This window comes from Enhydra lutris, unplaced genomic scaffold (genome assembly GCF_002288905.1).
Source record: "Enhydra lutris kenyoni isolate GAN:26980312 unplaced genomic scaffold, ASM228890v2 scaffoldscaffold19, whole genome shotgun sequence".
NCBI classification, from domain to species: Eukaryota; Metazoa; Chordata; class Mammalia; order Carnivora; family Mustelidae; genus Enhydra; species Enhydra lutris.
In genome coordinates this window covers 34,845,194-34,858,092 of record NW_019154103.1, presented here as the reverse complement: position 1 = coordinate 34,858,092, position 12,899 = coordinate 34,845,194, and the positions used below count along the sequence as shown (strand labels likewise).

The following is a 12,899-nucleotide window of genomic DNA, read 5'->3' as shown; positions in this document are numbered from 1 at the left end:
AGTGGAATCAATGTTTGCATACAACCTACGTTATCTTTAACCAAAAACTTTCATTTCTAGTGAAGTTTCTAGACACTAACCACAACCTAAAATGTGGTAGGAAAGTACATGGTACAAAGAAATCCAATCTCATTCCCATCCCAATCCAGAAAAGCCCCAAGTGAAGAAAGGTAAGCTGGAAATGGGAATAAGAAATAGGACTTTTAAAAAAGGAGAAACATGCCAGGACACCCCCTGTGCAAAGTACCCCAGGAATCCCTGGCCTATACCCACCTCTGCTCCAACCACGCTGCCAAGGAACCCACCGCACAGAATGCCCTGGGACACCCCCACACACACACTGTGCCCAGCCTCCTCTCCAGCCATCTAGGCCAGGGCACCTCTGCATGGGCCATCCTAGGCCAGCCAACCTTGTTACTGTTTCAATTTCAGGAACCCTGCCAGGATACCTCTGTTCAGAGAACCTCAAACCACCCCAGCCACTGCCTATTTCAGCTTCAGCGATCCTGCCGGAGTGCCTATGCATAAAGAACCCCAGGACTCCCTCTGCTTCCAGTCACTTCAGTTTCAGCTGTTCTGACAGGGCACACTCTATACAGAGTTCTGGGACCACCCTGGCCCATGCCCAATTCAGCTGTAGACATCCCACCAGGGCAGTCCCAGCAGAGTGCCCCAGGACCCCAAGCCCACACCGGCCAAAGCCCCAGCCAGTAAAAGTCACTGGGCACACACACTGTATACGAAGGGGACAACCATACACAAGACCATGCCCCTCAATTTTAAAAGGAGCTGTTCTGCCCAATTCCTAGAACACACACACAGAAACTCAAGCAAAATGAGAAGACAGGAATATGCTCCAAACAAACAGACAAAACCTCAGAGAAAGAGCTAAATGAAACAGAGATAACCAATCTACCTGACAAAGACTTCAAAGAAATAGTTGCACTCACCAGACTGGAGAGAAGAGTGGAGAACTCAGTAAAAACTTCAACAAAGAAATAGAAAATATGGGGGAAAAAAATTCAGTTGAAGAGTAACTGAAATGAAAAGTACACTACAGGGAATCAACAGTAGATTAGAAGATGCAGAAGCAACATTCTTGAAAACACACTAATGGAAAGCACCCCAGCTCAACAGTTTAAAAAAAAAAAAGAAAAAAGAGGATAGGTCATGGGATCTCTCAGGTAACATCAAGTAAACAAAATTTGCATTATAGAAGTCCCAAAAGAAGAAGAGAGAGAGATGAACCTAAGGAGTTCCACACCATGACACATAACAACTAAAAATGTCAAAGATTAAAAATAAAAGAATTTTAAAAGCATTAAGAGCAAAACACTTATGTACAAAGAAAACCCCACAAGGCTATCAGTTAATTTTTCAGCAAAAACTTTGCAGGCCAGAAACAAGTAGCATGACATATTCAAAATGCTGAAAGGAAAAAAAAATACACAATGAAGAATAATCTCTCTGGCAAATTATCATTCAGAATTGAAGAAGAGATAAAGAGTTATTGACACAAAAATGAAAGGAGTTCATCACCACTAAACCAGCCTTAAAGAATGCTAGAGGCTTAAGTGGAAAAGAAAAAGCAATAACTAGAAGAAAATTATGAAAGGAAAAAATTTCATGAGTAAAAGCAAACATACATAAGGGTAGTAGAGCAATTACTTACAAAGCTAGTATGAAGGTTGAAAGACAAAAGTAGTCAAGTCAATTATATCTAAAAAATTAGAAGAATTCACAAAACAAAAAGACAAAATATGACAACATATACATAAAACATGGAGTAGTAAAAATGAAATTCTTTTAGAATTTATTCAAACTTAGGTGACCATCTCCTTCTCTGACTTCATCTTGTTTTATTTTTCCCTCTCTTCCCATATGATCATGTTTTGTTTCTTAAAATCCACATGTGAGTGAGATCATATGATAACTGTCTTTCTCTGATTTACTTATTTCACTTAGCATGATACCCTCTAGTTCCATCCATGTCATTGCAAATGGCAAGATTTCATTTTTTGATGGCTGAATAGTATCCCATCAACAAATTACTTTAAATGTAAATGGTCTAAATGCTCCAAATGAAGGACACAGACTGACAGAATAGACAAAAAACAAGTCCCAGCAATACATGGCTTACAAAAGGCTCACTTCAGACCTAAAGACACATACAGACTGAAAATAATGGCATGGAAAAAGATATTCTATGCAGATGGAAGGGGGGGGAAGGGGGGGGAGAAAACAGAGAAGGAATACTTACATTAGATAAAACAGACCTCAAAACAAATACTGTATCAAGAGACAAAGGGGCATTACCTAATGATAAAAATATCAATACAAAGATGATATAAAAATTGTAAATATCTATGTATCAGACATAGAGGGAGAAACTGACAGTAAAACAATAGTAGGGAACCTGAACACCCCACTTTTATCAACTGCTAGATCATCTAGGCAAAAAAAAATCAGTAAGGAAGTGGTGTCTTTGAATGACACTTTGAATGGACTTAACAGATATATACAGAACATTCCATCCTATAACAACAGAATACACATGGAACACTCCTAGGATGGATCACACATTAGGCTACAAGAGAAGTCTCAGTAAATTTAAGACTGAAATCATATCATGCATCTTTTCTGACCACAACAGTGTAAAACTGTTATCTCAACTATAAGAAAAAAGTTAGAAGGGCACCTTCGTGGCTCAGTTGGTTAAATGTCTGATGTCAGCTTAGGTCATGATCTCAGGATCCTGGGATCCAGTCCTATGTCAGCTCTCCCTCTCCCTCTACCCTTCCCCCCAGCTCCTGCACGTACTTGCTTATGCTCACTCTTTCAAATAAATATCTTTTTTAAAAGTTTAAAAATAAAAGGAAAAAAAAAAACAACTAGAATAAACACAAACACGTGGAGACTAAACAACATGCTACTAAATAACCAATGGGTCAAAGAAGAAATTAAAGAGGGAATTAAAAAATACATGGAGACCAATGACAATGAAAACACAACAGTCTAAAATCTTTGGGACGTAGCAAACACAGTTGGTAAGAGGGAAATTTATAGCAATACAGCCTGCCTCATGAAACAAGAAGAATCTCAAACAATCTAACATTACACCTAAAGGAACTAAAAAAAGAACAAGCCCAAAATTAGCAGAATAAAGGAAATAAAAAAGATCGGAGCAGAAATAAATAAGAAACTAAAAAAAAAAAAAAAAATCAATGAAACCAAGTATAAAGACAAACAAAATTGATAAACCTTTACATAGACTCAAAAAGAGAAAAGACCCAAATAAATAAAATCAGAAAAAAATGAGAAGAACTGACAGCACAGAAATACAAAATGACTGTTAAGAGGCTACTATAAAAAAGGTGTATGCCAACAAATTGGACAGCCTAGAAGAAAATGGATAAATTCCTAGAAATATACAATATTCCAACACTGAATCAGGAAGAAATAGAAAATCTAAATAGACTGATTCCTAGTAACCACATTGAATCAGTAATCAACAAACTTCCAGGGGTGCCTGGGTAGCTCAGTGGGTTAGACCTCTGCCTTTGGCTCAGGTCATGATCTCAGGGCCTAGGATCAAGCCCTACATCGGGCTCTCTCTGGTCAGTAGGGGATTTGCTTCCCCCGCCCCCCACCTTTGCCTGCCTCTCTGTCTACTTGTTATCTTTTTCTGTCAAATAAACAAATAAATAAATGAATGAATCTTCCACCAAAAAAAAAAGTCCAGGACCAGACTGATTCACAAGTGAATTCCACCAAACATTTAAAGAGTTAACACCTATTCTCCTCAAACCATTCCAAAAAATACAAGAAGAAAAACTTCCAAATATACTCCACCAGGCCAACATTATCCTGATAACAAAACCAGACAAAGGCACTACCAAAAAAGAATTCCACCGTCCTGGGATGGAGTCCTAGAACGTGCTCCTTGCTCAGCAGGGAGCCTGCCTCTCCCTCTGCCTGAGGCTGCCCCTGCTTGTGTGGGCTCTTTCTGACAAATGAATAAATAAAACTGAAAGAAAGAAGGAAGGAAGGAAGGATGGAAGGAATGAAAGAAAGGAAGGCCACCAAGCTATAATCATGAAAATAGTATGGGGTACTAACACAAAAATAGACACAGATCAACGGAACAGAGAACCCAGAAATAAACCCACGTTTATTTATACGGTCAATCTACAACAAATATATATGGGAAAAAGACAGTCTCTTCAATAAATGCTGCTGGAAAAACTGGAGATTTACAAGCAAAAGAATGAAACTGGACCACTTTGTAACACCACACACAAAAATAAACTCAATATAAAATCTAAATGTAGGGGCGCCTGGGTGGCTCAGTGGGTTAAGCCGCTGCCTTCGGCTCAGGTCATGATCCCAGGTCTTGGGTTCAAGCCCCACATCGGGCTTTCTGCTCAGCGGGGAACATGCTTCCTCCTCTCTCTCTGCCTGCCTCTCTGCCTACTTGTGATTTCTCTCTGTCAAATAAATAAATAAAATCTTTAAAAAAAAAAAATCTAAATGTAAAACATGAAAGCTTAAAACTCCTAGAAGAAAACACAGGCAGTAATTTTTTAAAAGATTTTATTTATTCATTAGATACCGAGAGATAAGAGCACACACAAGCAGGGGTGCTGCAGAAGAGGGAGGGAGAACCAGGCTCCCTCCCTGCTCAGTGGGATCTCCTGGGATCACCACCCAGCTGAAGGCAGAAGCTCAACCGACTGAGCCACCCAGGCACCTCAGCAGTAATTTCTTTGACATCAAACTTAGCAACATTTTACTGGGTATGTCTCTTCAGGCAAGAAAACAGAAGCAAAAAATAAGCCACTGGGACTACACCAAAATAAAAAGCTTCTACACAGCAAAGGAAACCATCAACAAACAAAAACAACAAAACAACCTACTGAATGTAAGAAGATGTTTGCAAATGATATATCCAGTAAAGGGTTATTATCCAAAATACATAAAGAACCTATGCAACATCAAAAAATAAATAATCTGATTAAAAATGGTAGAGGACCTGAATAGACATTTTTTACAGATGGCAAAGAGACACATGAAAAGATGCTCAACATCACTCATCATCAGGGGAATGCAAATCAAAACCGTAATGAAATATCATCTCATACCTGTCAGAATGGCCAAAATCAAAAGGACATGAAATAACAAGTGTTGGCAAGGATACAGAGAAAAAGAAACTTTCGTGCATTGTTGGTGGGAATTTAAATTGGTACAGCCACTGTGGAAAACAGTACAAAGATTTCTCAAAAAATTAAAAACAGAAATACCGTATGATCCAGTAATTCCACTACTGGGAATTTACCCAAAGAAAACAAAAACACCAATTCAAGAAGATATACACACCCCTATGTTTACTGCAGCATTATTTACAATAGTCAAGCTATAGAAGCAACCCAAGTGTCCATCAACAGATGAATGGATAAAGATATATATCTGCAAATATATATAAATATATATAATGGAACATCACTTAGCTTTAAAAAAAGAATGATCTAGCCATTTGTGAAAACATGGAGGGACCTAGACAGTGAAACAAGTGAAGCTAAATGAAACAAGTCAGAAAAATACCATGATTTCACTTATGTCTGGAACCAAACAAAACAAATGAACAAACAAAGAGAAACAGACCCATAAATACAGAAAACAAACTGATAGTTGCCAGAGGGGAAGGGATTAGGGGGATGGGCAAAATGGGTGAAGGGAAGTGGAAGATACATTCTTCCAGTTTGGAATGAGTAAGTCACAGAAATGAGAGGTATGGTACAGGAAATACAGTCAACGGTATTTTAATAGCATTTGTATGGTGACAGATGGCAGCTACACTTGTGGTGAACACAGCATCACACAGTACTCAAATCATTTCTATTGTACACCTGAAACTAATGTTTCATTGTGTCACCTATACTTCAATTCTTAAAAAGGGAGAGAGAAAGGGCAAGGTCTACTTATGTAACAGAAAACCGTCTATGTGAAAGTGTGTCCTCTTTCACTCCTTTGAATCAGGACTTTCTCCTCCAAGAGTGGAGGAAGGGGAACAACATTTGAGGCTCTTTTCTAACTTTAGCTGATCGGTTTGGGTGTTGGCACCCCAAAGCAAAACTGGTTTTCAAGGATTCCCAGTGTAAGAGCTAACACCCTATTTACTCACATAAAAGAGAAGCCTTTCAATAAACAAGCCCCTTATACCCTCATCTTAAATATGGAACAGCAACAAAAAAATCATCCAACATAAAGGAAAATCTGGGGCAGGATGAAGAAAAAATTACATTGAAAGAACTGGCCCTCAAGAAAACTGTTGAGGTTGTTTCCTAGAACCCTGGTACTCAAAAAAGTCTGAACCCTGGACCACCTGGCAACATTAAGTGGGGGAAGAGAAACAGGCATTTTAGTCGTATAAGGACTCAGAAGTTTACTTTCTAATAAGCCCCTCAAAGCAAATTCTTTAGAATGTGCACCAGGAAAACAAGAATGAAAACAAAGAAAGCATAAAACATGAGATCTAAAGAGATAATAGACCCAACCAGGGAGAGCCATGAAAGAGAATTCTAGTAGGCCAGCTGTTTGGCAAGACTAGGGGAACAACCAGTCCAGATTGGGCTAGAAGAGTGGAGGTGTCCAAGAAGGCACTCTCCAGGAAAAAAATTCTGTAGCATAGATAGTGTTAAGACTGAGGACAAAATAAAGGACAAAATAAAGACAGGGCTGGAGAGGAGAAAGCTATTTTGAATGTGTTGGGCTTAAAGAGAAATAAATGCACCTGAGAATCATAATCCAAACATAAAGCAAAAGCCAAAACTAGAATAATACAATCAAAAAGAGAGGGAAAAAAAAAAAAAAAAAGACTTCAAGAATAGCCAGAAAGAAGGACCCCTGGCTGGCTCAGTTGCTACAAAAGTGTCCAACTCCTGATCTAGGTGTCTTAAGTTCAAACCCTGTGATGGGTATAGAGATCACTTAAAAATAAAATCTTAAAAAAAAAAAAAGAATAGCCAGAGAGAATGAAGGGACAATGAAGAACACTTAAGATTCTTTTTCTAAAAGAAAAAAAACTATAAAAGGCAGCATCATTTTGACCAATTAGGAGACTATAAGAAAGAAGAATTCATTTTGGCATTCTCTTCCAAGATCCTTACAAAAGGGATCCTAACTATGGCTAGAGGGAAAAGACAAAATCCTAACCATTGTAAACTTGCATCCACTGTGAAAAAATTTGTACAAAGTTATACTGTATAAAAATGCTATTATTCTTGCTCAGCTTTTGCAGTCAACCAACAGTAAAAAGTGTAACAGCCCTCATTAAGGTTACAAAACGGAATGTAATTATCATCAATATTTAAGAAACTGAGGGAATGTGTAGCAGGAAATGGAAGAAAAGATGGGGCACTGACTGCCTCACCTTATCAAATACAGACTCAAAATATTGTCCATAAGTTCATAAAGCAGAAAGGTAACCAATCTAACAATTTAAAATAGTGATATAACTATTGGAAGTAGGGCAAAGGCATCAGTAGGCTTTTGATAAACTAAACCCTCACCTAATATCAACCAAGGTTAACTAAATTCTCAATCCAACATCTGAAGTTGATAAAACAAGAAACTAGTCCAAGTATATGTTAAAATACTAAATTATCTACCAGAAGAATTCAACACAAACCGGGTAAAAGTCTGGAGAGCAGAACTGAGATAAAAAGGGGTAGGACAGGAGACTGCTGCTTTTCTAACTTCACCCATACTCTTCAATTTTTTTTTTTTTTAACCTTACAGATGAATACATCTTTTTAAAACTAAAAGCTGACTTCTTGGGGAGCCTGGGTGACCAGCCTGGTTAAGCATCTGCCTTTGGCTCAAGTCAGGATCTCAGGGTCCTGGGCTGGAGCCCTGCATCGCACTGGGCTTGGGCTCCCTGCTCAGCAGGTACCTCTTCTTCCACTGCCTGCCACTCCCCCTGCTTCTGCAAGCTCACGCTTATTTATCTGTCAAATAAATAAATAAAATCTTAAAAAAAAGAAAAACTGACTTCTTTAAAACACTTTGTAAGAAAAAGGAGAGCTCCTGGGTGATTCACTCTGCTAAATGACAACGGACTCTTTTTTTAAAAGATTTTATTAATTTATTTGACAGAGGGAGAGCGAGAGAGCACAAGCAGGGGGGAGCAGTAAAGGGAGAGAGGGAGAGCAGGCTCAGCAGGGAACCGGACTGGGGCCTCCATCCCAACACCCTGGGATCATGACCCAAGCTAAAGGCAGATGCTTAACCATCTGAGCCACCCAGGCAAGAGACTCTTGATTTCAACTCAGGTCACGATCTCAACATCGTTAGATGAACCCCTGCCATCAGGCTGGTTGTGGAGATTGCTTAAGATTCCCTGGCACCTGGGTGCCTCAGTTGGTTAAGCCTCTTTTGGCTGGGGTCATGATTTTAGGGTCCTGGGATGAAACCCATCATCAGGCTCCCTACTCACCCGAAAGCCTGCTTCTCCCTCTCCCTCTGCTGCTCTCCCTGTCAAATATGTAATTAAAATATTAAAAAAAAAAAAAAAAAAAAATTCTATCTCCCTCTCCCTCACCCATGCCCCTCAGCGCTGTAAGCATGCACTCACTCTCAAAAAAAGAAAAAAGAAATTTTAATAAATGAAAATTACACTTTGATGCTTTCATTCTATGAATGTTTTTTATCTGTTTTAAAGATTTAAAAGTGTGCGCAGGGATGCCTGGCTGACTAAGCTGGAGGAGCACCCAACTAAATCTCCGGGTCTTGAGTTCAAGCCCCACATCGTGTGTAAGATTACTTAAAAAAAAAAAGAAGTGTGTACACATAGTATATATGAAATAAAATGCTTTTCTCCATAATTTGTTATGGGAAAAATTTCTCCACCTCACAAAATGTCATCTTTTCAATTTTCCTACCGATGGAACAGTAATAGAACTACAATTAGTACATTAATGATGGAACACTAAAATGGTGATGAACCATCATTTAATGATGAACACTAAAATGGCAACCTGAAGATGAGCAAGAAATATTTGATTAGCTTACACAATCACCAAAATAGCAGCAACATTAGTTGCCAGAACATACCAGGAGAGTGGCTTCACCATTTAATTCTTAAAGGGGTTTTAAAAAAACTCCAAGCATTTCTTTAAAAGCGTAACAAGCTGTAGTTTTCCAATTTTTACTTTAAAAACGTGTTTTTCAAGTATTTAATAAGCTAATTTAAATGGTACTGAAAAATTCTTTGACTTTTAATGTCAAAATCATGGTGCAACAGAGGCAAGTATCACCATAAAATGGGGCAGACTGACTTTTTACATACAAGTTTACTAGAATGTTCACCAGAACATTTCAGATGACCGTCTTTCCTTCCTCTCTAATTTCATTGTACCCAGAAATAACTAGTGTTTTTCAGTTTGGTGTATATACTCTCAGACATTCCTTGTGCATACACACACACACACACAAAACACTTAAAAATTTGTTTTAACAAAAGGCATCAAATGACTATGTATTACGTTCAATAGTATACTGTATACATCATTTCAAGACACAAATATTTTCTTTCAGTTTACTGTTTGCTAATTGCCTTAGGAACGCCTAATGGCTGCACAGTGTCCCAGTAAATGAAATATTGCATACGAAACCATCTGCAAAATAACATCCCATGTCTTAGGTTATAAGCAGGCTATAGAGTCACTTCTTGAGAATGCAAGTCTCCTCCTCTAATTTTTTACATGAAAATCATTCTCAATTTTACATTTCTCCAAATGTATTACTATATGATCAATGACTGAAGTAGACAAGATTAGCTGGAATATGTAATTTATCAGAAATCGAGAACACAAAACAAAAAACTTCTTAAATATACTAATAATAAACAATAGAAGCAGGGAATACATAAAAACAAGAGTCAAAACCAAACACATAAATCGAGAGGTACTTAAAAGAGCAGAAAAATTAATCTTTTTCCACATAAGCTTTATTTTTATAGAAATTAAACACAAATTCCTAGTAAATTTATTTCTTAAAAAACCCCACAATTATAACAGCCTGAATTATTTACATTAAAATTCTTTAAATTAACCATCAAAAATATTATAAATATGAACTTTAAAATGGAAGGATTTTTAAAACTTGAAGTTTTAAGAAATGGTTATTTGGTTTATTAGTCAAGTAGACAGCCCTAATTTTTAAACATATAATCCTTATTTATGTAGCCAAAACACAGTAATTACAAAAATGTTACTCTCGGCACCCCTGGGGCAAATAATACATTATATGTTAATAAAAAAAAAAGTTACTCTTGTTTCTTAAAGGGAAAAAAAAAAAATGCTACCCTATTCCAAAAGATTTGTATAAAATTGCTTAAACTCACTAGAAAACCAAGAACCTGTAACACTAAACAGATGTTTAACATATTGTTTACAAAACACAACAATTTTGTGAGTAAACAGGTTCCACATAAAATCAATCACCTTCATAATGGTTAACAGGACTTCTTTCAATGATGTAATCCTCTGTAAATCAAAATAAACCCATATTAGTAGGAAGATTATTTTAGATGCCTGTAAAAAGTGTGAGATTACCCATCTTTTTATTAACCTATATCCCTACTAATCCATACATAATTACTGCTCACCTTTTAAAAAACACATACTCATCTTTACTTTTTTTTTCTAACTATAAAATACACATCCTTTAAAAAAAGTCTTGAAAATATCAGTAAAAAAATAAAAATCATCATCTCACTTCTTGTATATGTTCCTCCACACAGATAAATATACATTAAATCTCTTTTCTTATGAAACTGGGATCATAGACAATAAGTGCATTTTGTGTTTGTCTGAATCGATATTTCAAAAATAATCACAGCATCACCAAAGAAGTACAGCAACATTAATTCTTTTTAGTTCCAAAATCAGTCTATTTAGTTATCTACACGTACTTTTTGCGAGGTTTAAAATGTTAGACTTGACTTTCTGTAACGTCTACCTGGCGTAGGAGAGAAAGCACAGACACTGTAGGGGAAAGGGCTTAGGTTTCAAATCTTGATTTTCAGAATTACAAGAAATGTGACCTTGTGTAAATTACAAACCGACCCTATCAGATGAAAATGAAAATAACTGCACCAAATAGGAGCTGTTTCAAGGATTAAATAATATGATATACGTGCAGGGAGCACCCAATACCTAGCACACAACAGTAAGTACCTCCACATGTACTAGTTCTTTCCTCCCCATTAAAAAAATAAAAATAAAAAAGGCGTGAAGGCGACACAACTATTAAAAGTCAGACTTCTAAACGTAAATGCAGTAATTAATTGTACTTGAAAGGTGCTATTTTATCAGAACCTTTTACTCATTTGTAATTTATTTCACAATCCAACTAGCCGGCAACAATACAGGTTATTACTACACCAAAAATTTTATTTCGGAACAAGAAAATATTTTCCTTAAGTTTGGCTATCTGAAATCATCGCTAACAAGAGGGAAGAAAGCAACAAATTTCTCTTCTAAAAGTATACCATGAGTTAAAGCACTGCGGTTGAGAATTTCCTGTAAGGAAAATTAAAGAACGGGGGAAAAAAAGAGCAACTCTCTATCCCCCACCCCCCTCCAATGATAAGTTTGGGAATGAACAAGACAGTAATTCCTTATAGCAATTTAGAAAATGCCACGGACGCGTGAGAACGCACCGGCGAAAGGTTAAGTTTGAAAACGCTTCCCTGCTTAGATCCGGGGGCGCGGGACTACTAAGACTCAAAACCCTGGGATCTTGGACAGAACTGAGGCCTGAGACCGAGGGAGGAGGGGGGAAACGGTCTATAAAGTCAGAGGCAGGAAAAAAACAATGGGAGGGGGAGGGGGGCAGCCGGAAAAAAAACAAACAAACAAAAAAACAACAACAAAAAAACGCTCCAGACCCTGGCTTTGGCGCAGAGGCATCACTTGAAGGAAAACAAGAGTTGGGGAACTAAGAAAATGAGGAAATTCCGGGGCTCCGCGAAGAAGGACGGAGGGGCCGTGAGAAACCCGGAGGCTGCAGCGGAGAGAGAGGGTTAGTATCGTCCGAGAGAAGGGTCGAGCGGGGAAAGCGAGCAGCGGCGGGACCGGAAAGGGAGGACAAGGATGGGGGCGGGGGAGAGACGCGGAGGCCTCCGTGGTCCGCCAACGTGAGAGAAAACGAGGGGACGAAGGGGGCAGGGGCAGCGCCGCGGTACCTGCAGAGATCGTCCAGGACGCTGCCGGGAATCTCCACCCGTTTGGTCTCCATGATGAGGACCCACAGCAGGAGCAGTGCATCCCGGCTTCGCGCGGCCGGGGACCAAGGGTACGGCACGGAGACTCCGGCTCGCCGGATAGGGGGCAGCGGCGGCAACCGCGGCGGCTCCAGCGAAGACCAGAGGGGGAAGGGGCGGGACCCACTCACTTCCGTCCGGCTCCCTCAGCCCCAGACCCCGAGGCTGGGCCAGAGTGCGGGGAGGAGCCCCGGGAGTCACGCCCCTACTCTGCTTGAAAGGTCCAATAGGAAGCTGGAGAATCGGGAGGCTGAGCAGGCTAAGCCAATGAAATGTTTGTTTATTGGTCTGTCATCTCCAATCCGTCTTCAAGCGGCTCAGTTGCTCCTCAGAAAACCAACTTCCCGCCGCCTTTGATCGAGCCCTGGTGTGGTCAGGCGCATGCGCGCCACACCTTCGTTGCACTACTAGGAAGTCCAGAGGATTCGGGTTTTCCTGGTAGACCCGGAGACCAACCTCCTAGGGTCTGGCGTGGTCTGACCGTCTTCTCGGTGACTGCGGAGGCGCTCGTACTTCTGCAGGGCAGACCCCCAGAGGCGGTCTTGCGCAAGCGTGCATTTACAGTTCCTGTCAC

General features: G+C 39.2%; 1 protein-coding gene across 1 annotated transcript in view; it reads right to left on the bottom strand.

Moving 5' to 3' along the window:
* Positions 1–12,422, bottom strand: part of LOC111148389 (decapping mRNA 2) — a 50,932-nt gene extending 38,510 nt beyond the window's left edge. Inside the window, exon 1 of the mRNA XM_022504904.1 lies at positions 12,248–12,422. Within this exon, the coding sequence (XP_022360612.1) occupies positions 12,248–12,300 (53 nt within the window). The 5' untranslated portion in view covers positions 12,301–12,422. The remainder of the gene's footprint in view (positions 1–12,247) is intronic.
* Between the last annotated feature and the right edge of the window lie 477 nt (positions 12,423–12,899).